This window comes from Apus apus, chromosome 15, assembly GCF_020740795.1.
Source record: "Apus apus isolate bApuApu2 chromosome 15, bApuApu2.pri.cur, whole genome shotgun sequence".
In the NCBI taxonomy this organism is placed as follows: Eukaryota; Metazoa; Chordata; class Aves; order Apodiformes; family Apodidae; genus Apus; species Apus apus.
The window spans coordinates 5,633,264-5,660,735 of record NC_067296.1 but is presented as its reverse complement, the minus strand read 5'-3'; the positions used below and the strand labels follow the sequence as shown (position 1 = coordinate 5,660,735).

At 58.9% G+C, this 27,472-nt stretch overlaps 1 protein-coding gene across 4 annotated transcripts; it reads right to left on the bottom strand.

Annotated features, from left to right (window-relative positions):
* Nucleotides 1-1,689: 1,689 nt before the first annotated feature.
* SRC (SRC proto-oncogene, non-receptor tyrosine kinase) lies at nt 1,690-27,472 on the bottom strand. 4 transcript variants are annotated; one of them, XM_051632981.1, is made up of 14 exons: nt 27,239-27,472; nt 14,612-14,678; nt 10,673-10,922; nt 10,361-10,460; nt 9,923-9,940; nt 7,153-7,251; nt 6,426-6,529; nt 5,120-5,269; nt 4,702-4,857; nt 4,381-4,560; nt 4,225-4,301; nt 3,692-3,845; nt 3,385-3,516; nt 1,690-2,950 (listed from the first exon to the last, which is right to left on the bottom strand). In XM_051632981.1, the coding sequence occupies exons 3-14, from the start codon at nt 10,911-10,913 to the stop codon at nt 2,742-2,744; spliced, it is 1,620 nt and encodes a 539-aa protein (XP_051488941.1). In that variant the 5' UTR covers nt 10,914-10,922; nt 14,612-14,678; nt 27,239-27,472; the 3' UTR covers nt 1,690-2,741. The 4 variants fall into 4 exon arrangements, with proteins under 4 accessions (XP_051488941.1, XP_051488944.1, XP_051488942.1 ...); XM_051632984.1 differs by lacking the exon at nt 9,923-9,940; XM_051632982.1 differs by lacking the exon at nt 14,612-14,678.

Genomic DNA, 27,472 nt, shown 5'->3' with positions numbered 1-27,472 from the left:
AAAAGGGAGCTGGGGAGAGAGAGACGCAGACCCACATGTTCTCTGCATAGTTGGTTGGAGATCTTACAAAACACTTAAAAAAAAATGGTAACAGCAGAGGAGCTGCGGGGAGTTCTTGATCCTGGGAAGCCAAAGGTGGGGGCTCCCCTCTGGAGTTTATTGGCTTAAAAAATAAATTGGCAGACAGCAATGGTGACAGGAGAGGCTCTCAATCCACAGGGCCTCCTGGTCCCACCAAACCCAGTGCATGGACACGCAGACACGTGTGTGCAGGGGGGCTCCTCAGGATTGCTTTCACTTCGTCAGCCCATCAAACGCCACAGGGAATCAAGCCAGCCCAGGGTGTTCCTCGTGCTGAGGGTCTGTTCCTGCTCTGCCACTTGCTGGAAAGAGCCAGAAAACGAACCCACTGGGTTCAGCCCGTCCCCATCCCACTGTGCTGGTGCAGACCCTGTTCTGCTGCCACCACAGGCCAACCCTTAACATGTGCACTTGCCTTCTCTCTCCCCAGCTCTCAGACCAGATTTGGCTTCCACGCACTGCAGTTGGAAGAGGTTTGTCCTAGGGATGGGAATTCTGTGTAATTTATGGCACGGGCCACCCCTCAGACCGGCTGCTGTGGGATGGGGTTTCTCTGGCAGCACCAACGGGGACACAGCAGCCACCAAACTCAGGGATGCAAACGTGGAAATACCCAGAACACTGATATTTGGTGAGTCCCTGCCCAAACACAGAATTGCAGGCACAGCCACTCTGCTAGAAAGGAGGGATAGGGGGAGGAGAAAAGGCTCCAAGTCCCAAAATTCTTTAAAAAATATCCATTAAACCAACCACTGTTCTTCCAGCCAGCAAAGGCAGGATCTCCCTGTATCACTGAAGCTCCCATCCAAGCTGATTTTGAAGGTTTTACTCATTAGAAAGGAGCCACCAACCAACCAAGCAAGCACTTGGTTTGCACTAAGCAGCCAGGGAGCTGCAGGAGGCAGTTTGTGTTTGAGGAGGGATGAGGGTTTCAGCCAGCCCCCTGCCCCTGCTCAGCTCCCACCCGGCTTTCCTGGGACACTGGCACAGGGGGGGGTGCTGGTGAGGAGCAGTTTGGACCTGCTGTCTGCAAGGAAGATGTGCTGGAGGGGAACCCCATGCCCACAAGCCATGGGGAGGCAAAGAAAACCCACTGCCCCGGGACTGAGAGGTGGGCAAAGCTGCTGGCTCCCCTTCTCCAGGTCCTTCCTGAGGGTGTGTGCTGTGCCAGCAAGGAGCATTGCAGGGCCCAGGACCTGGAGAGGTGAGGGAGCAAAGCCTCACGAGCCACCACGGCAAAGGGTTTCCAGCCTGGTACAGCTGCAGGAGGGGGGAAAAACCAACACATGCAACTAAGTCAGGGTTTGGGGAGTGTGGGGGCTGCTTGAGGGGTATGTACAAGGCAGGCACCAGGCAGGAGAGTGAAGGGGTTGGGTGCACAGACAGCCACCCGCTGGCAAAACATGGCAGAGGGCTTGGGGAGTGGGCAGGGAGAGAGGTGAGAAGGCAAATGTCTCCTGTCTGGCACAGTGCTTCCCACGATTCTCCTTTGGGATGACAGCCTGTGGCTAGGGATGATCCCACCACCTGGGCATCGCAGCCCGGCAGCCGAGACACCAGGGGTGGCAGCTGGAAGGCAGCTAAGAATGTACCGTGTGGACAAAAGCATCAGTGAAAGATGAATTATTTCCCCCCAAAAACACTCCCACACCACGAACTACCACTCGTGCCACGCACCGAGCCCTGTGGCAGCACCAGGTTTGGTGGCAGCGCCAGGCAGGAGGACCCTGCTGGTGGGAGCTGGGGAGGGTGGTTAGGGGGCTGTGGTGCTTCCCGGGGGGCTGTGGTGCTTCCCGAGGGGCAGCTGGAAGACCAGGAGCACTTGTTGGGAGAAGGTGCAGCCAGGGCAGTGGGGCTGGCCACAGACAGGGCGAGGGCTCTGCCAGCCAGCACCCCCCGTGCTGCTCCCAGGAGAGACGAGATGGGTCCCCTGGGGGGGACAGATGCAGATGGGAGACTGGAACGTGCACCCAAGTGTTCCCACGGGACAGTCACCGGAGCCACGAGCAGCCACGTTTCACGCTTCTGGTGCCTGCTAGCACAGCTCAGCCACAGAGCCCTGCCACAAGGGCAGGGGGACACCCGAGGAAGGGGGACTGCTGGCATCCCACTGCCACCCACGCTGGCACCACCACATCCACCCTGTCCAAACCAGCCCGGGGTTGTGCCTTCCCCAGGGTGACAGGTCTCTGCCAGCACCCTCAGGGAATCGGAGCCAAGGCAGGGATGGTGGGGAGGGCAAAAGGGCAGGGACTTTTGTGCTGATTTCAAAAGGGGGTGCAGGAAATCGAGGCCGCACGTCCGAGGTGGGGTGATGCTGTTCCTCAATGCCTCTGGGCTCACCCCAGAGCTTCCGGGGGGAAAGGTCTCCCAAAAGCCAAGTCTCTCAGTGGAAGATGATCTGCTCGCCCTCCCAAGCCAGCTCTGCTGGTGCCCACAGGCTCCTCCTGCCCGTGGGATGGCACTGCTTGGTTAGAAACAGGCCAGAAGTCTTAATGATTGACAGAGGGACCCAGCACCTCCCGTGGCCACATCTGGAGGCGATGCCCCATCCCACTCTGGGGCTGCCTCACAAAAACCAGCCCCTCGGCAGGGAGGCCAGCCCTCGGCGCCCCACGGCAAGGACGGCAACGTCCCTGGTGCCAGGAGCAGCTCCGGGTCTATAGGTTCTCTCCAGGCTGGTACTGGGGCTCTGTCGAGGTGAAGTAGTCCTCCAGGAAAGCCTGTAGGTACTCGAAGGTGGGTCTCTCCTCCGGGTCTTTCCGCCAGCACTGGCACATGAGGTCGTGCAGGGACTCGGGGCACTCGGGCGGGCAGGGCATGCGGTAGCCCCGCTCCACCTGGTCCAGCACCTCCCGGTTCACCATCCCTGTGTGCAGCCAAAGGAGACGTGGCACTGATTAGAGAGCAAGGCCAGATCCTGCACTCCACCTTTCCCAGAGGCGACACTGAGGGCATCGTGCTGGGATGAGCCTAATGGGCAACCCTGGTGACAGAGGAACCCTCCAGCCCAATGGCGCGCTCGTCCCTGCCAGCTTGTCACCTTGCCTGGGGACTAGAGAAGGACAGGCTGGCTGTGACCCTGCCTCCAGCCAGGCTCTGCTCCCCCTGCCCCAGCAGGAGAGCTGGGCAGGAGAAGCTCAGCCCCGAGTCCACCCTCCCTGCCTAAATTGCAGGAGAAACTTTGCAGCGCTTTGCTCCTCTGGACGCCATGGGGTGCCAGGGGCAAGGACTGGGGACAGGGAGCTGTGTTGGGGCACCACAACAGAGACAGGGCTTCTGCCAGCAGGTGCCAGCCCTCACCTGGGTAGGGCACTCTGCCCTTGGTGGTCAGCTCGGTCAGGAGGATGCCAAAGGACCAGACATCTGACTTGATGGTAAACCTGCCATACAGGGCAGCTTCAGGGGCCGTCCACTTGATGGGGAACTTGGCACCTGGATGGAAAGGCAGGGGGAGAGGCTGTTCCTGGCCTTGTGTGGTGTCTCTGGGACCCCCATGCAACCACATGACGGCTTGAGAATCAACACACATGCCTAGGGATGAGGGAGCAGTGGCCACAGCTCTGGTGCCAGCTGCCCGGGCACGGTACCAGCAGCCCTGGGCACTCACCTTGCCGAGCAGTGTACTCGTTGTCCTCGATGAGGCGTGCCAAGCCAAAATCTGCCACTTTGCACACCAGGTTCTCCCCCACCAGGATGTTGGCTGCCCGGAGGTCCCGGTGGACGTAGTTCATCCTCTCCACATAGGCCATGCCAGATGCGATCTGTGGGGACCAGCACATGGGGCATAGGCTGGCAGGTGACACAAGGGTCCCTTGGGGACATCCAGCATCACCAAGGGGAACAGCTCTGCAGCAGGACCCCATTTGAGGTGCAGGAACGGGTGGGTGCACAAGAAAACCCAGGCAGAGGCAGGTTTGCTGGCCAGGGACAGCTGGCAGCAACAGGAACCGGCAAAATTATGGTCCCTGAATGCAACCCAGCTCTGGGCTGAGCAGCCAGCAGGATGGTGGCACCCACCTGAGTGAGGCTGTGGAGGACCCACCACCCAACAGGGGATGACCACAGCAGTCCAGCAAGGTGCTGGGGCAGCCAGTGCCCTCAGAAGGGAAGGCAGGAGGCTCCAGAGATGCACAAACCCACCTGAGCCGCCATATCCACGAGCTGGGGCAGCCGCAGGTACTTTCCCATCTCTCCCTTCAGGAAGTCCAGGAGGCTCCCTGTGAGGAAGACCATGGTCACGGCAATCCGGAGGAGCAGAGCCCCTCGGCCACCCCCTGGCACCCCTCCTGTGCTCACCCTTGCTCATGTACTCAGTGACAATGTAAATGGGCTCCTCCGAAACCACAGCGTAGAGCTGGACCAGCTTCTCGTGCCGGAGCTTCTTCATGACCTGGGCCTCCTGCAGGAAGGCCTCTGGGGACATGGTGCCAGGCTTCAGCGTCTTGATGGCCACCCGGGTGGTGCCATTCCAGGTCCCTGTGGCACAGGACACACCGCTCAGGACACATTTACAGGGCAGGGGACAGTGTCCCTCGCCTGCTCCCCCACCCCACTGCAGGCTCCAGGCACCTGCCGGTGGTGACACAGAGGGGACAGAGGGAAAGGAACGATCCTTACCCATCCACACCTCTCCGAAGCAGCCCTGTCCCAGCTTGACCTCCAGCCGCAGTGATTCCCGGGGGATTTCCCAGGCATCCTTGGCAAGGCCTTGGGTCTGGGGCTTGGATGTGGGGCAGACGTTGGTGAGACGGTGGCACAAACCGTCAGCGTGTTCTAGCACAGGAGGGACAACACCAGGATGACACTCGGGCGTTGATGTCTTTACCCCACACCTTCCCCACAAAAACACCTCAGGGACCCATACCCAAACCCTCTTCCCTAAAACCCCATCAGCTCCTTATTAGGGTCCCCAAAAACTGTTTTGGAGCCCTCCAGCCCCACAATGACTTCCCGGCAGCACCCGTCCCGCAGCGAGGACAGGCACAGCACCCGGGGTGTCACCCAGACCCCCAGGGGACCCTGAGTGGCTACCCACTGGAGTAGTAGGCCACCAGCTGCTGCAGGCTGTTGAACTGGGTGCGGGAGGTGATGTAGAAGCCGCCGCTGTCCAGCTTGCGGATCTTGTAGTGCTTGACGTTGAGCCCCTTGGCGTTGTCGAAGTCCGAGACTGAGAGGCAGTAGGCACCTGTGGGCAGGACCGAGGGGATGGGGGGGGAGATGTGCTGCAGATGGGTGCCCCCCCAGGGGTCCCACTGGGGGAGGTGGGCACGGGGGAGCAGGACTGGGCGCGCAGGGTGCCTGTTTCCAGCCAACAGCTGGGGAGGGGGAGCAGCTCCCGGCTGCAGGAGCTGGCACCTTGTGCCAGGGAGGGGTGACACGTGCCCCTTGGGGACAGCCACGCCACCTTATCACAGCCTCCAGCTGCCCCTGCTGGCATGGAAGCTCTGCCAAGCTTTGCCACCAGCCAGCGGAGGTGGCTGTCAGGTCAGTCATCTGGGCACAGTGATCCCTGCTGCTCCTCCAGCCCTGGCAGCCGAGAGCCGGCTCAGCATTCCCATGGGATGTGCTATAAGGGGCATCACCCCCCCACAAGCCCCCCCATCCCTGCCTGGTCCTTCTCTCCAGCTGCTGGGGCTGCAAAGAACAGCAAGGAAGATAAATGCTGCTGCTTGGACAAGCTGTTTCCACCAGAATAAAATCAATACTGGCAAGTTCAAGGCATCAAACCAGAAAGGAACATCAAGGAGCTTTATCCCAAAGGCGTGTTTGGAGCCAAACTAAACCACGTATCTAGGTAAGAAACAGCAACCTGAGGCAGCCAAACTGCAAGAATCACAACTTGTGCTTTTGGGAGGCACAAAACAAGGGTAAAGAGTTGCTAGCCTTGAAAGAAGGACCAAAGATTGTGTATTCTGCCTGCTTTCCCAGGAAGCACATGTTCAAGATTTTGCCCCTACACAGGAAACAGGAAAAAACTAAAAACATCTACTTGGGGCTGTGAAAAAAATCAAACTTTAAAAAAGAGGATCCTGCCTGGTGGTGCTGCCTGGGGTGGTGGGGCACCCAGCTCCCACCTTTCCATGAGCTGAACTGTCTCTCTGAAAGGCGAGCCCTGCTCCCTGGGGAGCAGCACTGGCAGGGGAGGCCCCACCAGGCTGCCCGTGCCGAGGGGCGTCGCTCAGAGACCCCCCAACATCAGCTCCTGTCTACAAAGCATGACTCTTGCCTCCTTCTCCCTCCCCGTTTGCCCAAGCAGGGGGAACTGGGGGCGTACAAAGCGACTGAGGGGACTGGGATCCCCACGTGCTCCCCCAGGCTGTCACCCCCCCAGCCCTGCTCACCTTTTGTGGTCTCACTCTCCCGGACCAGGAAGGTCCCTCGGGGGTTTTCAGGGTTAAGCAGCAGCCGCTCGGACTCCCGGCGAGTGATCTTCCCAAAATACCACCTGCAAGAACAAGGCACAGCTCGGTGCCTGGCGCTCACCCACCCCCTCCATTGCCTTTCTGAGCAGTGGGCTCAGCCCTTCCTGGCCCCACTCCCAGCCGCAGATTTTGGGGACCATGGGCTGTATCTCTGGGCTCAGGCTTAGCCCAAGGAGCAACCCAGCACCACAGGCCACAAAACGCCTTTGCTCCAAAAGCCTCCCCAAATGCAGGGCTCTGAGGACTTCTGAACTCCCCTGAGCTCTTGCTAGAGGGGATGTTGTGCCACTGGTTGGGGACGGGCTGCAGGGACGTCACTGGCACCTCCTGCTCTGGGACTCATGGCCAGCTTTGCCTGATCCACACAGGTGGAGGCACCAGCATGGGCACACAGGGATGTGTGTCCATGAGGAAAAGTGAAAACCAGAGCAAAAGCAGCAGGTCCACCACGATCCCCCTGCACCATCGCTCATCCCTCCACCGCACCCCCACGCTTGACGAGCTCCTAAAGTAGAGCTGGAAAACACCTGAGGGGTTTGCAGATTCACAGAGGAAAAGCCTGGGGGCCTTGAAGGGGAGGCAGGGGAGGGAGGAGAGCTCAGGGTGCAAACCCTTGTCTTTAAACTGTCTAAAAGATGCCAATTACTCTTCAGCCTGGATGGAGTCTGAGGGTGCGACATAGTTACTGGGGATGTAGCCCGTCTGTCCTGTAGTGAGGGAATGAGCCAGCCACCAGTCACCTTCCCTGCAAGAGAACCAAAACACACTCAGTGTGAAGCCAGGAGTCCCCCAGACGGCCCCAATCTCACCTGAAGCCACCCAGGGGGTGAGCCAGAAGAGCCCTGCTGGGAAGGGGTGCAGCCCCTGCAGCCCCCAGCCCCACAGCTGGGGAATGCTCAGCCAGGAATGCTCCTGCTGCCAGCCCCTGCCCATGGCTCTGTCTGGGCAAACTCTTGGTACTGGGGCCACCCATCCACATATGAGATGCTTTAAACTTCCATTGGGCAGGGCAGTCAGCGAGCCAAAATCACTTCAGAGCCACCTGAATGTGGACAGGGTCTGGCTGGAGCCTGAGGGGCACTGGGGATCCCAGGCAGTGGGGAGCAAGAGGCAAGGGGGAGGGAGGGGAAACAAGGAAAAGTGACAGATTTACAGAAGCAATTAAAAAAAAGCACCAGGAAAAACCAAGAGAGTTTGTTAAATGCAGGCTGCAAAAAAGCAACAGGACAAGGCTGAGGTTTGAGCAGGGGGAATGAGACCTACCCTGCAGTGATGCCCAGCCTGGATGCAGGAGGCTCCATCCAGCTCGGGTGCCCACCCTGCAGCCCTGGGATGTCACCCTGCGTGGCCACAGCCCCTGACCACGAGCTTCCCCACAGCCCCAGCAAGGGCTGTGCCTCCACGACTGCTCATCCAGAGCCACACAGTCCCATGGTGCTGGCCCCATGGCCCCAGCACAGCTCTGCCCTGCAGGAGCCCCTGTGCCATCCCCAGAAACCCAGGGCTGATCCACTGTCCCTCCACCCTGGGCACAGTGACTCCAAGCAGGTCCCCAGGGGCTGGGAGGGCACGGGAGCCTTCTCACTGTTCTCCCACCCACAGGCTCCTGCACAGGATGGGGTAAAAAGGGACAATAAATAGAGAAGAACAACAGGACAGCAGGAGGTGGCTTCCCCTTCCCTGCAGACAGCAGGGCTTCCTCCCACTACCTGAATCTGCTGGCCCATCAAAGACAGAGTCACCTAATTTATCCTGACCACGAGGGAGACAAGGCTTTGGGAAAACTGCAGATCCGTGGGAACAGCACTGCCAGGATGCAAGAACTTGGCAAGAAGACCTCCACAAACACTCTCCAGAAAAACCTTAATAACCTCCATCACCACTGCAAGACCCACCAAGGCCAGGGAAAGCGGGGACCCCCTGGGCATCTCCTCCCACCCAGAGAGCTGCACTCTGCTGCTGGCCCACAGCCCATCCCCAGCCTTGCAGCAGCCTCAGATGGCTTTTTATCTTCTCCCAGCCCCAGGGCACCTCGTAGCAGGTAGCCTGGGATCCTGCTGCTGCCCCAGTCACATTTACTGGGGTGGCTCTGAGTGGGACAGGAGGCTGGTTGTGCTCCTTTCCCACAGGATGGGAGAAAACATCTGCTTAAGCAATGCCCAGCTTTTGACTTGTGGCTTGATTCCAGCTGGGGCTGCAAGCTGGGAATTCAGCAAAAACAAACTATTCCAAAAATGTCTCAGTAGGGAAAAAAAAAATAATCATCATCATCACCACCAAAACAAAGCATTTCAACAATTCCCTGCACGATCTTACCCCAAATACCCCACCACATCCCTGCTGGCTGCCAGCGGGCTGGGAGGAGACCTCTTCCCACTGGAATGGTACTACGAGAGCCTTTCCACACTGGGGTGGATGGATTTGACCCATCTGGAAGGGTGAGGGCCACCCTGGACAGTCTGGGCTTTGCTGGGACAGTCTGGGCTTTGCTGGGATGCAGGAGCAGGGAGGGGAGAGATGTAGAGGCTCCTCCTCTCCCCCCTGCACAACCAGCTCCTAAGAGAGATTTACCCCCCTGCAGCACTGCATGAATGGCACAGCTTTCTCCACCGCCTCTTTCCCTGTGGACATCCCACCCAGGCAGCTGCAGCAGACACTGGGAAGGTCAGCAGCCAGATCCTGCACCCTGCACTGATGGGCTGCAGCACCAAAAAATGGCCCTTTTGCTCCCCAGGGTGCTGAAGAGCCCATCACACCCTGACCCTGCCCTCTGACCAAGCCTTTGACAAACAACAGCTGAAGAGGGAAAGAAGTATGAAACCCCAGAGGTGACTTAAGGCACTAAAGAAAAAAAAAAAAACTCATATTTGGGCCCAACACAGACCACCAGTGGGCAGAGATCACTTTGGAGCAGCCCAAACCAGAACTCAAGTCTGGGGCTTGCATGCTGCTGAGGCTGTGAAAGCAAGAAGCACCATACTCCCCAAATTCAGGCTTTTCCTGCAGCATTGAAGCCCTGCACATCCTGGACTTCAAGGATTAAACGATTAACCATTGATAAACAGTGTTGGAACCAGGAGAACAAGGACAATTGCAAGAAAAGTCAGGAGGACAGCAGACATCCAACAGAATCAGGACTGCAGAGGTGGGGCAGGCACAGACAGGGCAAGTGGGGCAGGTTCAGATGTCCTGGGTGCAGACACAGCTCTGGATGGGGCAGTTCCCCAGCACGGGAAGGGGCTCCTTGCTCTGCCTGGGTCACTCAGGGAGGACCAACCCAACTGACCACAAAACCACTGGGCAACCATTTCCTCCCAGCCCTGCCCCACCTGATCTCACCCTAAGAGGGGCAGCAGATGGGCTTTTGTCATTTAAGACCATTCAGAATAATAACAGTAATAACCTGCAATACACACCTGACGTCCACTTTTCTCCTAAGCGACAGCGTGGCACAAAGGAGAGAAAAAAGAGTCAAGAGAGAAGCTGAGACCAGAGACACTGCACAAACCCAGAGGAAAGCACCCGTGAAGCTGAGATGTGTCCAGGCAAACCAGAGGGAGCTGATGGGGACAGGGGACTGGCAGGGATGTGGCTCTGTGTTGAAGGGCACCAACTGGCCAGCAAGCCAGAAGGAGATGGCTTGATGACAAGGCTGCAAGGCTACGGTGACCAGAAACAGGTCCAGGAGGATGTGGGAGCAAGCAAATCATCACCTGCAGTGCTGGTCAGGCAGTGATCACCCAGAGCATCCCTCCCTGAGCGCCTGTACCCAGGGAGAGCTGGGCTTGGGGGGCTCTGTGGGAAGGACAAAGGTGGCAGCTCACCCGTGGGGGCCTGGCTGCAGGGACACTCACGTGTTGTTGACGATTTGCAGGCGCTCTCCTTTCTTGAAGGACAAGTCGGTTTCAGTCCGGGACTCGTAGTCATAGAGGGCCACGAAGGTGGTGACTCCACCTGCAAGAGAGAGCGCTCAGGAGGGGCAAAGCCACCAGCACAGCCACAGCACGGGCCTGCCAGACCCTCCCCGGGGACCCTCCTCTCCCACCACCCTCCCGATAAGCCACAGATCCGCTCCCCCTCCAGCTCGCAGCCCCTCAGAAGCAGGAGACCCCAGCAGAGAACCCCACTGAGACCCCCCCCCCCCCCAAGCCCCAGCCCGCACGGACCAGCCAGCGCCCCGGCGCGCTGCGGCGACGTGACGGTGTCGGAGCTGTTGAAGCCTCCAAAGAGCTTGGACTCGGCAGCCACGGTCCCGAAGGAGCGGCTGGGGGTGCGATGGGCGTCGGGAGCGGGCGCCTTGCTGGGGGTCTGCGAGGCTGGGAAACCCCCGTGGTGGGTGCTGTCTGCGGGCTCCAGGCTGCGCCGGCGCTGGCTGGGGTCTTTGGGTTTGCTCTTGCTGCTCCCCATGGTCCCGGGCTGCAGGAGACAGACAGGCAGACACGCAGAGGGCTTCTATGATTATTACTAATTATTATTATTATTAGGCTGCTTCTCAAGGCTGGCGTGACAGATGCCTGCCCACTAGGAAACGAAACAACCTCTGGAGTCTGGTCAAGCATCAGCTGCCAGAAAGTCTGGCCGTGCTGCCCTTGCCCTGGGCTGAGCCACCACCCGCCAAGGCCCGGAGTGGAGCTGCCAGGATCTGGGAATCTGGGAAGCAGAGGGAAGCACGCTGGGCTGCGGGAGGGCGGGGCGAGGATGCCCGGACTGGTGCTCAGGGACACGGCAGCGCTGGGACCAGGCACCCGCCGTGGGATGTAGCTCAGCAGCCCACACAGCCACGTTTCCTCTGACAAGAGGGTTTCTCCCAGGCCATGGACAGGAGAAGACAAGATCCCGGCAACTAGTCAGGAGCTTGCATTACTCTGATGGCAGAAATTTGGAGAACCCATCACTCTGCTTGCTTAGGATGGGGGTTTAACTGCTGAGGATGTTCCTGTGAAGTCAAAAATATGCAGCAAATAGGATAAAAGTTGAAATCAGGAGAAGTTCCAGGCAGTCAGAAGCTAAGGACCAAGGGATCTCTGCCTTATATATAGTCATGCCTTCCTTTCCACTCAAGATCATGCTCTATAAATACCTTCAAGGTAATGATATAAATGAAGAAGGGGAATTATTTGCAGTCTCCAAAGATGGCAGGATACCCAGCAGTGTCCTGAAGCTATGGAAGGAAGTATTTAGGCTAGATCACGCATGGCAGGAGCAAAAAGGGAGGTGGAGACAACCAGGGAGGAGAATATTTCTGATAAGAAAAAACAAGCAGGAAAGGAGCAGAGAAGCCAGCTGCTGCCCACAGGGTGTGGACCTGGCTGCAGCTGCCCATGAGGCTTTGCTGAGGGCTCAGCCTCACCCAACAGAGAGTTTTTCTGACCCAGCTTTTGAGAGAAGCTTGGGCTGAGCCCCGATGAGGAAGCCAGAGCCAGGGGCAGCCCCAGCAACCTGCACAGCCCCTGGCTCCTGCTGTGGGGACACTTGGGAGTGGCAGGCACAAGCTCAGCTCCCCTCCCAGCTCTCTTTCTCATGGCAGAGGCTCTTCCTGATGAGCCGGGCTTATTTTCCAAAAACCCAACCTCCCTCTACATTTTCCAGCTCCCAGATTACAGAGATGACAGGCAGCATTCCACCTCCTGCTTCCATGCAGGTTTGCTTCAGCTGCAACTGTGCTGGTGGGATCAGACCCTGCCAGGGCTTGGGAATGGGAATAAACTGATTTTTTGGGCTGGGTACAGCTATGGCAGCCACTCCAGCAGGGAGAGGAACTGTCCTTCCTCTTACGTGTACAGGCAACGAGGAGGGACTGATGCATCTGTCTGCCACAGGACCCACCCCACACATACCTGTGCTGGGCTTTGGGGGCCTCAGAGCAAAGGGAGGTCAAATATAAGCTTTGCACTTGCAAATTGTCACCACTGGCCATCCAGAGGCAGATCCCATGGCACAGGGGATGGGGTCCGTCCCATAAAAAAAGGCACTTTTAAAAGCCTGGTGCAGGAGATGCTAAAGCAGAACAGTGGGGGGAAACAGGACCTTAGAAACAGTGAGAAAAAGCCCCCACTGGTAAGGAAAGTGAACCTCCCCATCCCCTCCAGCCCTTGGCTCACCTCTGCCTGGGGCTCTGGCACCCGCTGTTGCTCCAGGACTGCAGCAGCAGGGCAGGGAGGAAAGTGGGGGCACAGTGGGGCTGACCATGTGGCTTGTGACTGCCCACGCGACCGTGAGCAAGGGCACAGCCACTCAGAGTTTCCCCTGGAAGCAGCAGCACTTCCCCAGGCAGGAAAACACCCGAGCGGGACGGCGGATTCAGCAGCGCTCTGGGGACACGAGCGTCCTCCGAGTGCAGCCCCTGGGGCTGCCAGCCTGGGCCAGCAACTGATTTATCAGTGCACTGAGAAATATCAGAGTATAAAATAGTCAGTGTGCCCAGAGGTTAGCCAGGAGCAGAGAACAGAAAGAGCAGGTCCTCCAGGCACTTCCCCAGTGTCCCCAAAGCAGGGGGTCCTCACGCCTTCACACCCGTTAGGCCACAGGCACAGGGTGTGCATCTTCCAGGTGTGTCCCAGCCAGGGATGGTGTGGGACATGGGTTCATCCCTCCTTGTGCAGTGGTTTTGGGGAGGGAGAGCTCTCCAACACACAAGGTCCCAGCTTGTGCCTGGTGCCTCCTTGGCAAGGGTTTTGCTGGGTCTGTGCTGCTCAGATGGGGCCAATCCAGCCCTTGGAGCTTTGGCTGCTAGAGCCAATGGTGGGAGTGGAGGAGGAAGAGGGGGCACAAGCCTCTCATCCCCTGGGGAAGGGGCTGCAGCCCGGCTCGGAGCTCTCCTGTTGCAAATACCTTTGCACCTAAACACCTGCACACGCTTGCTTCAATTTGGCTAGTGCAAAATGTAGGCTGGCAACCACAAAACATGCCCCGAGGCACTGGCAGCCTTGCACCATCTCCACTCTGAGCTGCAGGTAATTCACCCAACATGACCATGTGGCTTAAGCTCTGTGACCATCGGAGAGGGGGCACGTTTCTCACCCACTCCCAGGGAGGAGAAGGTGGTCCCAGAAATCCCATCACTCCCCCCACCACTGCCTTGGCAGCCGGCGAGGAAAGGGTGCAGATTCCCCCGGGAGGACACATGGGGTTGTGCAAGAGCCAGGCAGAGGAGCTACTAATGCTGGCAGGAATGTGCTGTGCACTCAGGTCCCCGGGGGTTAAAAGGGACCACGAAGAGCCGCCCCCCCCCCCCCCCCCCCCCTCTGACAGGGCTGGTGACAAACCCCCCCTGGAGCTGAGGGGCAGAGAATGAAGCGGGTGAACCCATCGCCCGGCCACGGCGGCTCCCAGCACACCCCAGCAGCATCACTGGGAGCTGTGGGACAGCATCACAGTGGCCAGACTGAAAAAAATACCCACGGCCAGCAGCTCAGCTGTGCTGATGTCCCCGGCAGGGTTCCCTCTACATGTAACAGGCTGCACGCTCTGAGCCACTGACATCCAGCCAGGGCTGATGCTCATATTTCCCTGCTCCAGTACTTTTTGCAGCCCAGAGCACTGGGATAGGGGGGGCTCAGGATGGCTCCCCATCCCATCCAGGGCCTTTTGGCTTTCGGCAGGGCTTCCCCTCCCAAGGTTTGTGTGGCAGCAGGCTGGAGCATGGCCAGCATTCCCGGCGCTCACCTCCCACCGATGCGAGGCAGCGCAGGGAGGCAGGTTTCCTGCGGCGGGGATTAGCACCCCGGGCACGTCGCAGCCTGCAGGAACTCCCCTGCTTTCCGCTCCCAGGGGGGGTCAGCGCTGGCAGCAAATCACAAACCACCACGGTGACGAGTTGCAAGGCCTCAGCTTTGCGCCCCCCCCCCCCCCCCCCAACAACCCCCCCAACCAGACCAGCCACATCACGGGGAGCACCGGGGGGCGTTGGGAAGGAGGAAGCCAGGGCTCTGCCTTTTGCAGCCAGCCCCCTGCCCACCCACGGATGCTCAAGGGCCAAATCCAGAGCACCCTGTACCCCAGATCTGAGCCCCCTCCAGGGGTTGGCAGCTTTTCCCTTCTCCCCGGCAGGTTCACTCAGTGAAGCAGCTGAGTCCCCCCTCCCTGGGCTGTCAGAGATGCCTTACCAGAGCTTTCCAGCTACAGCCACGCCGCGGGGTGAGGAGGCAAAGTCAGCTCAGCTCCTGCCGCAGCCTGCGAGACAGAGGGGACGTCAGCACCCCCGGCAGCTGTCCCTGTCCCCAACACCCCCCAGCGCCAGCGCCCAGGGCTGCCTTCCTCCTCCTCTTCCTCTCCATCCCGCAGCTCACACCCGCTCACTCTGATCTCTCATGTGTGAAGAGGGGACGATTCTCTGCTCCACTTCATCACACCCACCCGGGGACGGGAGAGGAGGCGGCTGGAGCTGCCCCGAGCGCCGCTGCAGGGCCAGAGGGGAGAGCAGGCACCCCCAGCCCGCTGAGGGATGTTTTGGGGGAGAAGAGAAGCTGGTTCATCCGGATACACCAGCATTTCCAGCCTTGCCTCTGTGTCTCCAGACAGCCGGGACTGGTGGCAGGGAGGGCCAGCCACCAACTGGGGATCTTGTCTCCAGGGATGACAGTCACCTTTTGCATCCCCAACAGCACAGACAGATGCTACGGCATGAACCACGCACAGGTTCTGGGAGCACCTTGTGCTGCTCAAGCCCTGACTCAGCCAAAGAAGCACATTTTGGCCACATTTTTCAAAAGGGACAGTTTCTTGCTGCAAGTGTGCATGATGGGGGGGGAGGGGGATCACAAAGCAGCAGCAGTGGCTCAGGGCAGAGCTTTGGGTGGAAAGCAGAGCAGGACAGGGCCCCACAGAGCTGGGACAGTCACTCACCTGGCTCTGCCACCCACCCCCAAACACTGCACGACCTGCCCCTTCTTCCCCTCTCATACTGAAAAAGAAATCTCTCTCTAGCCAGCTCTGCTCACCCAGTGCAGGACAGAGGCTTCATATGCCCCAGAGGGGCTCAGCTGTCCAGCACAGAAGGGATTCAGCACCCTCAGTTTCCCACCCCAGAGCAGCATCCCAACAGGTTCCTGTCCTGGCTGGAGCTTGGGTTCCACATTTCATCCAGGGGCAACATGCCAGATGGATGGAGCACAGGCAGGGTCACTGTAACACTGGGCAGCTGCCTGTGTCCCTCTCCCTGGGCAGGTGCCTGGGGGGGTGACTGTCATGCAGAGGACATGCCACGTCTATTTGGGTGGCCTCCCCTTTCCCCCCCGCTAATAAGTTTTGTCACTATTTTTAGCGCCTTTTGATTAGGATAATAAGCAGGGGCTGACTGACAGCTCTTTAGGACTTTTGAATGGTTTGTAATTTGTACTTGACTAATATTCTCTGGCACTAATTGCACAGCGGGATGGAGGGTGGGGGAAGCTGCAGTCTCAACTCCAGGCTGCAGCACATACCGATGAGGCTGCGCCGCATACGCACGTGGTGCCCCCCGTCCCCACCGCCCCTGCACGCTGTGCCACTGAGCTCCTGGGCACACACTGCTCAGGCCACGGATGCATTTAGACACAACGGGACCAAAAAAAGCCACCAGGGAAAGCCAAATACACCTCAAGCTGCGGGTCAGGCGTGCGCTGAGGTAGCGAGGTGCAAGGTACTCTGGAGGGGAAGGGAGGAAGGGACAGCTCCCCAGGAGGGATGGATGCACTCGCATCCCTCACACACCCAGGTCTGGTGGCTGAAAGTGGCACAGCCTGGCCCACCCACTCAGTAGTGGGGTTGCAATCCTAACCAGCGTATGGCTGGCACAGGCTTGGGCACCCTGCCAGGGCTGCCACCCCCACGTGCCTCCCTGTGCTGCTGGGTCCTGCATTCAGGGTCTTCCCAGCCCCCCCAGTTCACCCCCGTGTCACGGCTGGGCTGAACCACAGCCGGAGGGGAGGGTGTCAGGGCTGAGCCCAGCCAGGAGAGAGCTGCAGCAAGAGGCCACCCCCGCCCTACCCCTCTCCAAAAGCAATTAAAAATGAAGCACACTCAGCTGCACAACTCAGCTCGGATCAGATCACGGCACGCGAGACAAGCGACGTCCCCATCCTCCCCTGCCGGCGCTGGGAACGCCGCCTGCCCTGCCCAGCATCCCCACTCCTCTGACACCAGCATCCCCAGGGATGCTCCCCGACAAAACTAACTGGCAAGTCGGGATGCATGAAGAGGTTCGATTTTCTGCCCTACCTCCCCACGGCAGAGATGCTCTCGGAAAGACACCAGCGAGGGGGAACTGGCTGCTCCCCAGCAGGTCCCGCTCTGGCTGTTTTCCGCTGCGCCGGATCGCTCAAGGATACAATGGCCGTGGTAAGGCCAGGCTGCCAGCGGGGCTGGCGGAGGGGGAAACGATCTTATCTTCTTTTCAAAGACACTAACAAAAGACACTGATTGGGAGCAGACAAAACAGCAGCACGGCAGAAGCAGAAACCTTGGGAGATGCGGAGACAGGCTGGGGCCCCGCACCAGACACCGAGCCTTGGGGAAGGAGACATCGCCGGCAAAACAGGCTCCGTCCTTGGGGCCCCACCAGCAAAGGGGATGGGGGAGAGGTGGGCAAGGGGCTGGGGGTATCAGCACCCACCCCCTGCCGGGTGGTGGAGCAAGCTGAGCCATGTCCCCAGTGAGCAAAGCCCTGTCAAGATTAATAACGGCACCTGTCTCACGCCAGACTGAAAAATGAAGCGCGCGGGATGGCGGGCGAGACAAAGCAGCCTCACAGCACCCAGCCCTGCAGCAGGCACTGGGGATGGGAAGGAGCAGAGACTGGTGATCCCAAACCCACCCCGACCCGCTCCATCCCCCTCTGCATGCAGCCGACCCCCTGCCAGCAGGACTGGGGGCACAGTCATGGACACACAGAAGCTGCCTGCCAGGTGTGCTATTAAAAACAAAACCTGGCTTGGAGGCAGGCAAGAGGCAAAGGGCACCAGGCCATTCCCTGCATCTCCCCTGACAGTGGGGTCAGCCTGACCTGGCTCAGCCCAACAGCCCCTCCTGCCACCCACATACAGCAGGTTTATGTCCCCTGTGGAAAAAACAATTCCCATCCCCTGTCCTGTGCCACAGAGCTTTGCTCGGTACAAGAAGGGGAACACAGGGGCACATCTTTGCCAGGCTGGGAGCAGCCCCACTGCAATGAGTCCTGAGGGCTGGTGAAAAATCGGGAGCTACTCCCCCAGCCCCGTACACCAGGGTCTGGTGTCACAGATCCTACGCTGTCTGGCTGACAACATGAAGGCACACCTAGGTCATGCTTCTAGCCCTTCTCCTCTGCAAGGACACTTGTTTCTCACTTATACTGATTCCTAAAACAAAAGAAAAGATGTAGGGATAGTCGCTTCATCTCAGCTCCAATCTGGCAATCAGGGGAGTTACTTCCATGTGCAGGTGCCCCCCGATGCCCACCCAGAACCCCCAGTTTGCTCAGTGACTGCGTGTTGAAGGCATCTGTGTTAAGGCACCCAAGCCCTCTTCTTACTCCTCCCAGCTGATGGAAAACTCTCCCAGATGAAAGGAATCACTGTCAGAGAAGAGGGGAGGGCAGCATGGCTGCTGCCCAGGGGCCCAGCTACACACTCCCCCCAGACATAAGTCCCAGCCCCTCCTATACAACCCTGTCAACTCCCGTTAAATTTAAAACCATGTTAATTAAAACTGCACAGCCCAAGCTAGCAGGGGCCAGTGGGTCATGAAAGGGGAAAGGATAATTAAATCAAGCATCCAAATTCACCCTCCGAAGCATGGGGGAGAGTCTGGGTTGGGAGTGATGCAAAATGCCTCTGAAAAGTCATGTCAAAACAGGGAGTTTAAAAGACCAAAGCAAATTCATGAAGCACAAAATCAAGTTCTGGATGTTTATCTGTCCGAGGAACTGGGAAACACCAAGCACACACGCAGGGAGCTCAAGCTCTCCCCACCATAGCAGGGCCAGCCCCTCGACAGGCAGTTTTTGGCTTGCTGGGGTGATGGGCAGTGGCTGTGCCAACACCAGTGGCTGCACACAGCTGTGCTGCCCCCTGCAGCCCCCACAGCTGGCCGAGGGCAGGGGAGGCCCATCAGCAGGTCCCCCACAAGCACTGTCTTTTGTAAGGCTGACAAGGAAAAGTTGCAGGCTTTATTTCCCTGCAATAACACACGTGGCTGCCCAGAGCCAGTGAGACGTGCGGCAAGTTGTGCTTGCTGGTGCCAAGCTGCTGAGTGCTCTGTTTTATCCTTTTTCTCCCCCAGGAGATGGAAGAAGGGAAGGTGGCCATCGCTACGCCGTGTCACATCCCCATCACCACCCTGAGGCAGCGCTGGGTGCCAGCAGGACCACCACTTGAGGTCCCTGGTGGGTGGGTGCGGGCAGCTCGGGCTGAGCCAGCACCATGCTCAGCCACGGCCCCACGCACCAGGTCTCTGGGAGCTGGCAAAGCTTTGCACACTCAGAGCTCCCTCAGAGGCAGAAGGTTTTCAATGTTCTGCAGCGTGAAGGGCTCTGGAGGGAGCTGGCAGCTGCCTTTTCCAGCCAACACGCCACGGAGTGAGCTCCTGGCACAGCACTCCTGGGCATTCCACCCAGAGCTGTGCTGTGTGGTGGGTGCTGGGAGCTGCAGCCCTTGCCCAGGGGCTGTGTGGGATGCCAGCAGGGACACAGCACCCCTTCCCACCTCTGTGCTGCAACAGAGACACCCCAAACATCAGGGCTCCTGCAGCTCCTCCCGCCCCCTGCTCTGGTCTAATGGAGACCCTCCCGGTTCAGGGTGCTGATAGGAAGTGTTTAGGGTCAGGGAGGAAATGAAAGTCAATCCTCCTGGAGCCTCTGCTGTTCCCTGTTATCCATGCACAAGCACTTTGGGACAGGCAGGGAACAAGCACATGGCTCCCACAAACCCAGCTGGAGTCTGCTGCTTACACACACAAGGACAAGGGAGCCATGGGGCAGAGGGGAGCACCTCAGTTCTCAGCCACCATGCACCCCCATCCCTTTTGCCACTGCCAGGACATCCTGGCAATTAGAGATGGAAAAATAAGCTTTTTCACCAGGAGGGTGTTCCAGCACAGGAACAGAGCTTGGAGAGGCGGTGGGATCAAAGCTGCCTGGGCACTGTGCAGCCTGACCTCACTGGCACTGCAGGTCAGAGCAGGGATGCCTGCCTCTGCCTCCCAGCCCAACTCAGCCTACACTTCCAGCATTCCCACTGGGACACCAGCCAAAGCCAGGAATTGCCCAACCAGCTCCTGCAAACACTTTTCAAAGGCGCACAAAGACCTTGGCCTGGGTTAACCTGAAGCCAGCTTCTCCTAGACAAGTGATGAGGGCAATGCCCTCTTCCTGCCAAGGAGAAGGAAACAGAAAGGAAATGTTTTGGAGAGCAGAAGTGCCCTTGGGGCAGGGAAGCACCAGTGTCAAGCCAGTGTAGCACTAGGAGCCAGAGCTCCTGGCCACTGGGACTGCCTGGAGCCACAGGGCAGTGCTTCCCCAAAAGCAGCCCTCTGGCTTGGTACAGGGGCTTCAGTGCCCCCCAAAATGTACATTTTCAGTATCAGCCCTTGAGCATGCTGGCATCCACGGGCTCCCAGTGCCCACCACGTAATTCTCTGGTTTCCCACAGCCCCATCACATCAACAGTGATCCTGTCCTCCTCCAGGCAAAGCACCAGGACAAGGGAGCAGCCCTGCGAGGGGTGACAGACACAGGGTGATACAAGCTGACCTCTCGAGGAGGAGGGAGGATTTCTGTTCCCCATTTCTGCAGTGCCTCTCCCACTGTGGCTGGCCTCAGGCTCCAGGAAATGGAGTTTGCTTCTGCTTTCTGGAAGGAGACATCTGCCCTAGCTGCTCCCTGGGGATGGCCACGGCCTGTGCCTGACTCCTGGGGAGGGGGCAGCAAGAGGCTGATGGGACTTGATGGGCAGCTCAGATCCAGCCAAAATGATGCTGCCACCAGCATGTGCAGCAGCTTGAGGGACACCACACCCAACAGCACGGCAGTGATTTCAGCCCCAGGCAAGGACAGCAATGCAGGCAGGTGGCAAATCTCTGGGGCAGGGGGAGGAAGGGGGCAAGGAACATGCAAGGAGGCAGAAAACCTCAGGATCTGAGCAAGTTACAACCATCCCTGGCCACGCTGGCGTCACTGCTCAAACATTTCCACTTTCAGAGAAACCAGCTCGTCCAGTCCAGCCAGGAGAAAAGCTCCTGGGGCTCCAGCGTCCCTCTGGCACAGGCTGCTACCCTGCCAAGGGGTCCTGCAGGACCTCCATGGCTCAAAACCTGCTAGAAACTCTCCCAGGAACAGAGCAGGAACTGAAACACTCTCTGGTAAAAAAGGGAAAATGCAGGGAAGGTATTTGCACCCTCAACACAAGGGTTGTCCTTGGCAGGACACGTGCAGGGTTCACTGCAATGGGAGGCTAAGAAGGAGAAGCAAAGCAGGGTTTGAGGATCTTCCATTGCCAATTTTCAACACTTCCCGCTTTGCACAGCCCTGAACGGTTCCAAACATACAAGCAGAATCTCACACAGCAAATTGATCAGCTTATTTTCCTGGGTTACTTTGAGATTCTGGGCCATCTGCCCAACACAAGCCATGTTTTCCTGGGAAGCATGGGGCCACCAGAACCCCGGGGCCACCAAAACCCTGGGGCCACCAGCCCCAACACATGCATGCTATGGGGGCAGTGGGTGGCTGTGGGTCAAGATCAATCTCCTGTGATACACACTTGACTCCTGCTTCCACCTCCACGGACATGGATGGGACCAGAAGCAGCTCCCACAGCAGTGGGCACAGCCCAGGACCGTGCTCTCTGGTCTCAGCACCATCAGAGCCAGTGACAGAGCCCGGAGAGATGCTGGTCCCCGTGGCCACTCCCATCTGCACCACCAAAACAAAGCAAAGCGCTCAGGATGCGTCAGAGCAAGCAACCAGGGAGGGTCTTGAGGAGCAAATGGAAAAGACCAGCCAGCCCTCGACAGCATTTCCATACCCAAAAAGGTGTGTCGGATTCCCCAGCCTCTCCAGAGGCGAGCAGGATGCTCGGCAGCTCCGCGGGAGCCGGCGGGAGAGAAGCTGGCTGGGAGGTGCAGCCCCAAACGGTGCTCGCTGTAAACAGCCCGAGCAGAGGAAAAACAAAGAAAAACGCTGAGCTGGTGTCTTCTGTCCCTGTCGCTCCTGGAGGGGAGAGCCGGGCTCCACACACCCGGGAGCAGAGATGGGCTGGAGGTGCCGGGAACCTGCCTCCAGCCACCAACACCAGTGCGGGATGAGCTGCACATGGACCTTACACCCTCCCGTGGCATCTCCCCAGCCCTCCCCTGTGTGGCCCTTCCTACCCAAAATAAGCATCCTGAGGTGCCTCTGCCCCCTCCCTGCCCTCGGGCAGGGCCCGTGGGGACGGACTGAAGGGATGAGAGGATGCAGGGCACCTCCTCTGCTTCCAGCACCTGTGGCTCCAGGTGGCTTCAGCAGAGCCCACCCACACCACGGCACGAGAGCCATCCCCGTGCCCAAAGAAGGGGCTCAGGTTAGTGCATGAACACACAGGCACAAGCACATCCACACACGGCTCTGCACGGGTGCAGGCAGCTCCCTGCAGCTGCCCCAGGTGCTGCTCTCCTTGCCCAGCCCCAGCCACACACACCAGTCCTTGCCCCCCTGAGCCTTCCCACCCCACACACTTCCAAACTCAACTGTCTGAGCACAAAACTCATCCTGGTCACGGGGACTTCTGCAGCTCCACACACACCCTTTCCTCATCCCACAACACCCTCCCTGCCCGGGTGCTCACCACCAGCTCCCCCCAAGGCTTCCTGATCCCTTCCTCAGCACAGCTCACCAATGGGCAGGGGAGGGAAAGGACCCAGCCGAGTAGGGAGCAACTCCAACAGCCTTTTCATGTTGATTTTTTTTTTTGCAGAAGTGACCAAGAACACATTTCTTGCCCAGGAGGAACCAGAGCCCAGAATGGCACTGCGCAACCCTGCTGCCACTGGCACCAGCAGAACCATAAAACCACTGAGCCGAGAGGGCTGGTTTTGGCTGGGGAAGGTGGTGCCCAGCTGGTCCATGAGTTGGAGAGGAAACCCTCAAAAACATCACTGGTGGCTGCAGCAGAGCAGGTGAGGAGGGCAGTGGTGCTTCGTGGAGATCAGGTTATATTTGCCCCATATAAAGAACAGCTTTGCCCACGGTGCCTGCATGGGGGCAGAGACAGGCAGGAGAGGGAAACTGAGGCACACACTTGATATAAAGCCTCACCAACTTCCAGCAACAGTGTGGACACCTTCCCTGTCCTGTCGTCCTCCCTTCAGGACAGGCTGGGCTTGTGAATCCCACCCACGGAGGAGGGGACAACGCAGTCAGCTTTTAACCTTGTTTCCCAGGCTTTTGGTAGCTGAGATTGCCAGATACAGCTGGGAAGGACGGGAGCAGCCATGCTGGGTAGAAGCTATTTTTGCAGCAGGCAGTCAGGTTTTCCTCCATCCATCCAGTTCTAACAGCCAAAACCTCACAGTCATGAGAGCAAGACCGCAACAGGTCAAGCACAGGACAGGGCTGGGAAACTCTTGGGCCAGCCACTGTGACTGACAGTCCAGGAAAGGAAGCATGTGCCTTAGGTGCTCACCCTTTGCCACAGACCCCAAAGCCATCCCAGTGCCAGGACAGGCTCCCTACGCATGTGCCCCGTTTCTTATATTTTTGCTTTAAACACCCAGGCAGTTCTGTTCCCAAATTCCTCCAAACGAGCCCACCAACCTATGGATATTTCAGATGCTGCATCTCCACCAAGACCACCTGGAGCCAAGGGGCTCAGGCAGGTTTCTCTAAAGTCCATCCCCCCCCCCATCCCAGCCCTGCCAGCCCCCCAGACACCTCCCAGCTCGGCAGCAAGGGCAGCCAGCAGATCCGTAGCCTAAAGGGCAAGTGCGCAGATTTGCAGGTCCTGGTTCCTGGCCCACGTTCAAACCACATTTGTTACTGAAATCTGTTTCAGGGCTTTATTTTCAAAGCATGCATGTGCAGAGGCATGTGCAAAGCAGCACCAGTTCCTGCTGCAGCCAGTGCTGAGGTCGCCTGTGCCAACACGGGGCCAAGTTGGGGACCTGGGTGCACCCGAGCACCGACCGCAGCCCACACAGCGTAGCCACACTCAGCCAATTAATTATAATTATTTGGTTTTTTTCTCCTCCCTCCTAAGTGGATGATGCACCAGACTATCTCATGACGCCCATCAGAAGATGAAGGACCAAAGGCGTGATGATTTTTCTGAGGCCTGCTTTAAAACAGGCTCTTTTTTTGCTGATGGGCGGAAACTTCAGCCAGGCGCGAGCCCCGGGGGAGTCGCTCTGCAGCACCCGCAGCTACAGGCCAACAGAAAGAGGAGGAGGTTGGGGCTGGAAACAGGGACAATCCATGCTATTTCCATCCTGAGGTCCGAGCTGCTCTGGGGCATTGGATTAACAGGACCTCTCCCACAAGGAGCAGCGTGAGGGACACGCTACCACGTGCCGAGGCTGTTTCCCGTGGCTGATGGGATGTGTGTTGGAGCTCAGATGGGAAATTGTTCCGAGAGATAAAGGAACAAGTTGGAAACCGAGCTGCAAAATAGACAGTCCAGGAAACAATAGCACTTCAGATAGGCTTTCAAATTTCCCCCAGCGATGCCAGGAGCACGGCACTTTGTCCCAGTGATGCTCGTGGGTTCTCCCCTTTGACACACTGGGAGGAGGCACAGACTCTTTGGTCGCTTCCTACCTTTTCTCTTTCAAGATGTTACATGCATTTGCTGATCACTGAAATGAGATGTCACAGGCCAAGTCCTTCAGGTCTCATTAGATAAGAGCTTCAGCTCAGTGATGATCCTGGCACTAGCGGCAGACAAGATTTGGGAGGCACAGGAGCCCCATGGCCCATCCCCTCCTCACCTTGGTGAGCCCAGTGAAACGATGCTGCTTTCCAGGAGTGGCACATGCTGCTAAAGGCCATCCCTGCCTCAGGTCTGCTGATGCCACCATGGCAGCAAAGCAGCCTCCTGCCTCCGCGTCTTGTCACCTCAAAGTGCAGCTCTTTTCCCTGTCTCATCCCCCAGCTTCCGGGCTAGGGGCTTAGACAGCCCCTTCTGCCTCCCCGTGGTACTTCCATGAGTTTCAATCACTCTGGCACAAAGTCATTAAAGGGCAGAGCTATCGTTAGGGCATCTCCATCACACAGGGAGCACTGCAAGGCCACTAACGATCGAGACAGGGAACATTGGACTTCCCTTCACTGCTGCTGCACCAGCCCATAAATAACCCTGTCTCCAAAAAAATAAAATAAAATAAAAAAATAAAATAAATATATAAAATCATCAAGCTTTATTTTGGCAGAGTCACTGGAGCAAGGTATTTGGAGGAACTTCTGCCCTTCTGCTCCCGGGTCAAAGCCTGGAACTGGGAACGGACCCTCGACCTTTCAAGCAAAGGTGCCCTTCTCTGACAACCAAGCAGTAACTGGCTAATGATTACAGAGACAAGGCTCCCTGGGGAGCCAGCACACGAGCCCCAGCTCACAGACACTGAACGGCCACAGTTTTGCTATGGGATGGATCCTGAGCCAGCACAAAGCAGCACAGAACACCTCGCTGAGCACCAGGCAGCCCAGGACCAGCCTCTCTGACTGCAACAGTGTCAGGAGCAGCCCCACAGTGGCAATAACAAAAAGGGTATTGCTTTAAAGTGCAAGATTGCTGATGTCCCCCTGCACATCCCGATTCTCACCCCTCCCCAGAGATCCCTGCCAGCCCCTGCCCTTGTTTGACCACCACGTGCTGCACAGGGAGCCCAGGCACATGTTGAGCTGCCGGGTGCTGAGGCAGGTCTCAGCCTGGCAGGGACGAACAGCTTCCCACCATTCACAGCTGGACCTTGGGAGAGGTCCTCCCACATGCACTCTGGTCACTGCTGGCAGTGGGAATCTGCTCAGCTGAGAGGAGAGAGTGACAAAGCTCCAGCTCCCTGCTGCCGTACACCTCCTCCTCCTCCGGGGAGCACCAGCCAGGCACGAGGAAGAAAAACCAAGTCTTTTGTTGCCACCTTCCCGCAGCTCGGTTTGCGTACAGCACTGCTGGGTACCTGCTGCCCTGTCCCCACTGCGCAGGCAGCGCCGGCCCCAGGCAGGAGCTCACCCCATCAACCCCCCAGGCACTGCCCCCTCTGCTGCCCGCAGCTCCTAATGCCACGGGGACCTGTCTGGGGGGTGCCCCTGGCTGCACGGAACAACCACATCATGTCTCTCCCTTTGCACGGCTCACGCAGGGTGGCACAACACGCTCCCCGCCACCTACGACCTTTACTGACCCAATGCTGCTCAACGGCACTGGGAGCCAGACCAGGACTGGGACCGGGATCAGGACCACAGTCAATTCCCAGCCCCGAGTGCGGGGGTCTGAGCACACGGGCAGCAGCAGCGGCCGGGGTGGGGAAGGGCCAGGGGAAGCGTGTGCTGTGCAGGGCCAGCAAAACGGGGGGAGATGGGGCAGACCCCCACTCATTTCCAGTGGGTCTCTGTGCAGCTCCCCGAGATGATGCTCAGCACCAGGCAGGAGCAGACCAGGGTCAGTGCCATCCCCCCCCCCCACACCCCCTTCCTAGCCCGTGTCCCCAGGGCACACACAGCCCTGTGTGGTGGGTCCCAACCCTGCCGGCTGCCCCCCCGTGCCCGTCCCAAACAGCACCGGGACACAGCGGCACTGGCAGGAGGGTTCCCGGGCAGCGAGCAGGGGTAAAAGCCCACCCCGAGCCCAGGGTGGCTCAGGACAAAAAACATGATGCTGTTCTGTGGCAGCAGGGGCTGTGACAGGGGCGGTGGGGACACACCAGTGTCAACGCTCACAGCCACGCATAGGGGCTGAACGCCCAGGTTGCAACTGGGGAACTTCCCGGCTGGAGAAAGCCTTGAATTGGGAAACGCGGGGCTCTGCGGCCCCTCAGCAGGCTGGAGCCAGCCAGCCCCGGCAAGGGACACGGCGAGGAGCCTGGTCAGACACAGCTCTCGAGGCCCACTGGGGCTGGACACGAGCCCCAGAATTACCGGTGAGCAAACACGACAAGGGAAGCGGATCAGGAGACATCAAAGCAGGGGGGCGATGAATATTTCATGTCCTGGCCTACATACAGCCCGGCTCTCCCCGCCCTGCACTCCCGGGGGTCCCCCCGCAGCCCCTGATCACAACAAAGGGGAGTTGCAGGCAGGCGGTGCCGCCCCGCCGGACCCCACGGCCGCCCTGTTAGACCCTCAGCATTCCCAGCTGGACCCACAGCTCCCCCCTAGAGCAGTGGCATCCCCAGCCAGACCCACAGCCAGACCCACAGCCAGACCCACAGCCAGACCCACAGCCAGACCCACCAGACCATGTGCACCCGCTGCCGGACCCGAGACTGCCCCACCAAAAACCTACAGCCAGACCACGAGCATCCTTGTCGGGACCCAGAGCCAGCTCCCGGGCAGCCCCCGCTGCCGGACCCCCTGGCTGCCCCACCGGAGCTTGGCCATCCCCAGCTGGACCCACAGCCACCACGACAAACTGCCAGCACCACCGACCGGACCCACAACCAACTCACAAGACTATGGAAACACTCCCGCCGGCTCCCACGGGCGGACCCCGGGGCATCTCCCACCGGATCATCCCCCAGGAATAACCAGCCAGGACCCGGGATTCCCCCTCCCCGACCCCGCAGCCGCCCCAAAGTCGCGTCCCGCTCACCTCCCGTTTGTGCGCGCAGCGGGGCCGGTCCCACCGCTCTCCTCCAGGGCTCGGTCCCGGCTTTGTCTCCGCTCCGGGGGCGCGGCCGCCGCCCCCCGTGCCCGCACCGGGCCGGGCCGAGCCGAACCGAGCCGAGCCGGGCGCTCAGGGCTGCGCCGGCAGCAGCAGCAGCAGCAGCAGCATCGCGCAGCGCCGCGGATCCGGCGCGCTGCTGCCTCGCCCGCCCCCGCGCAC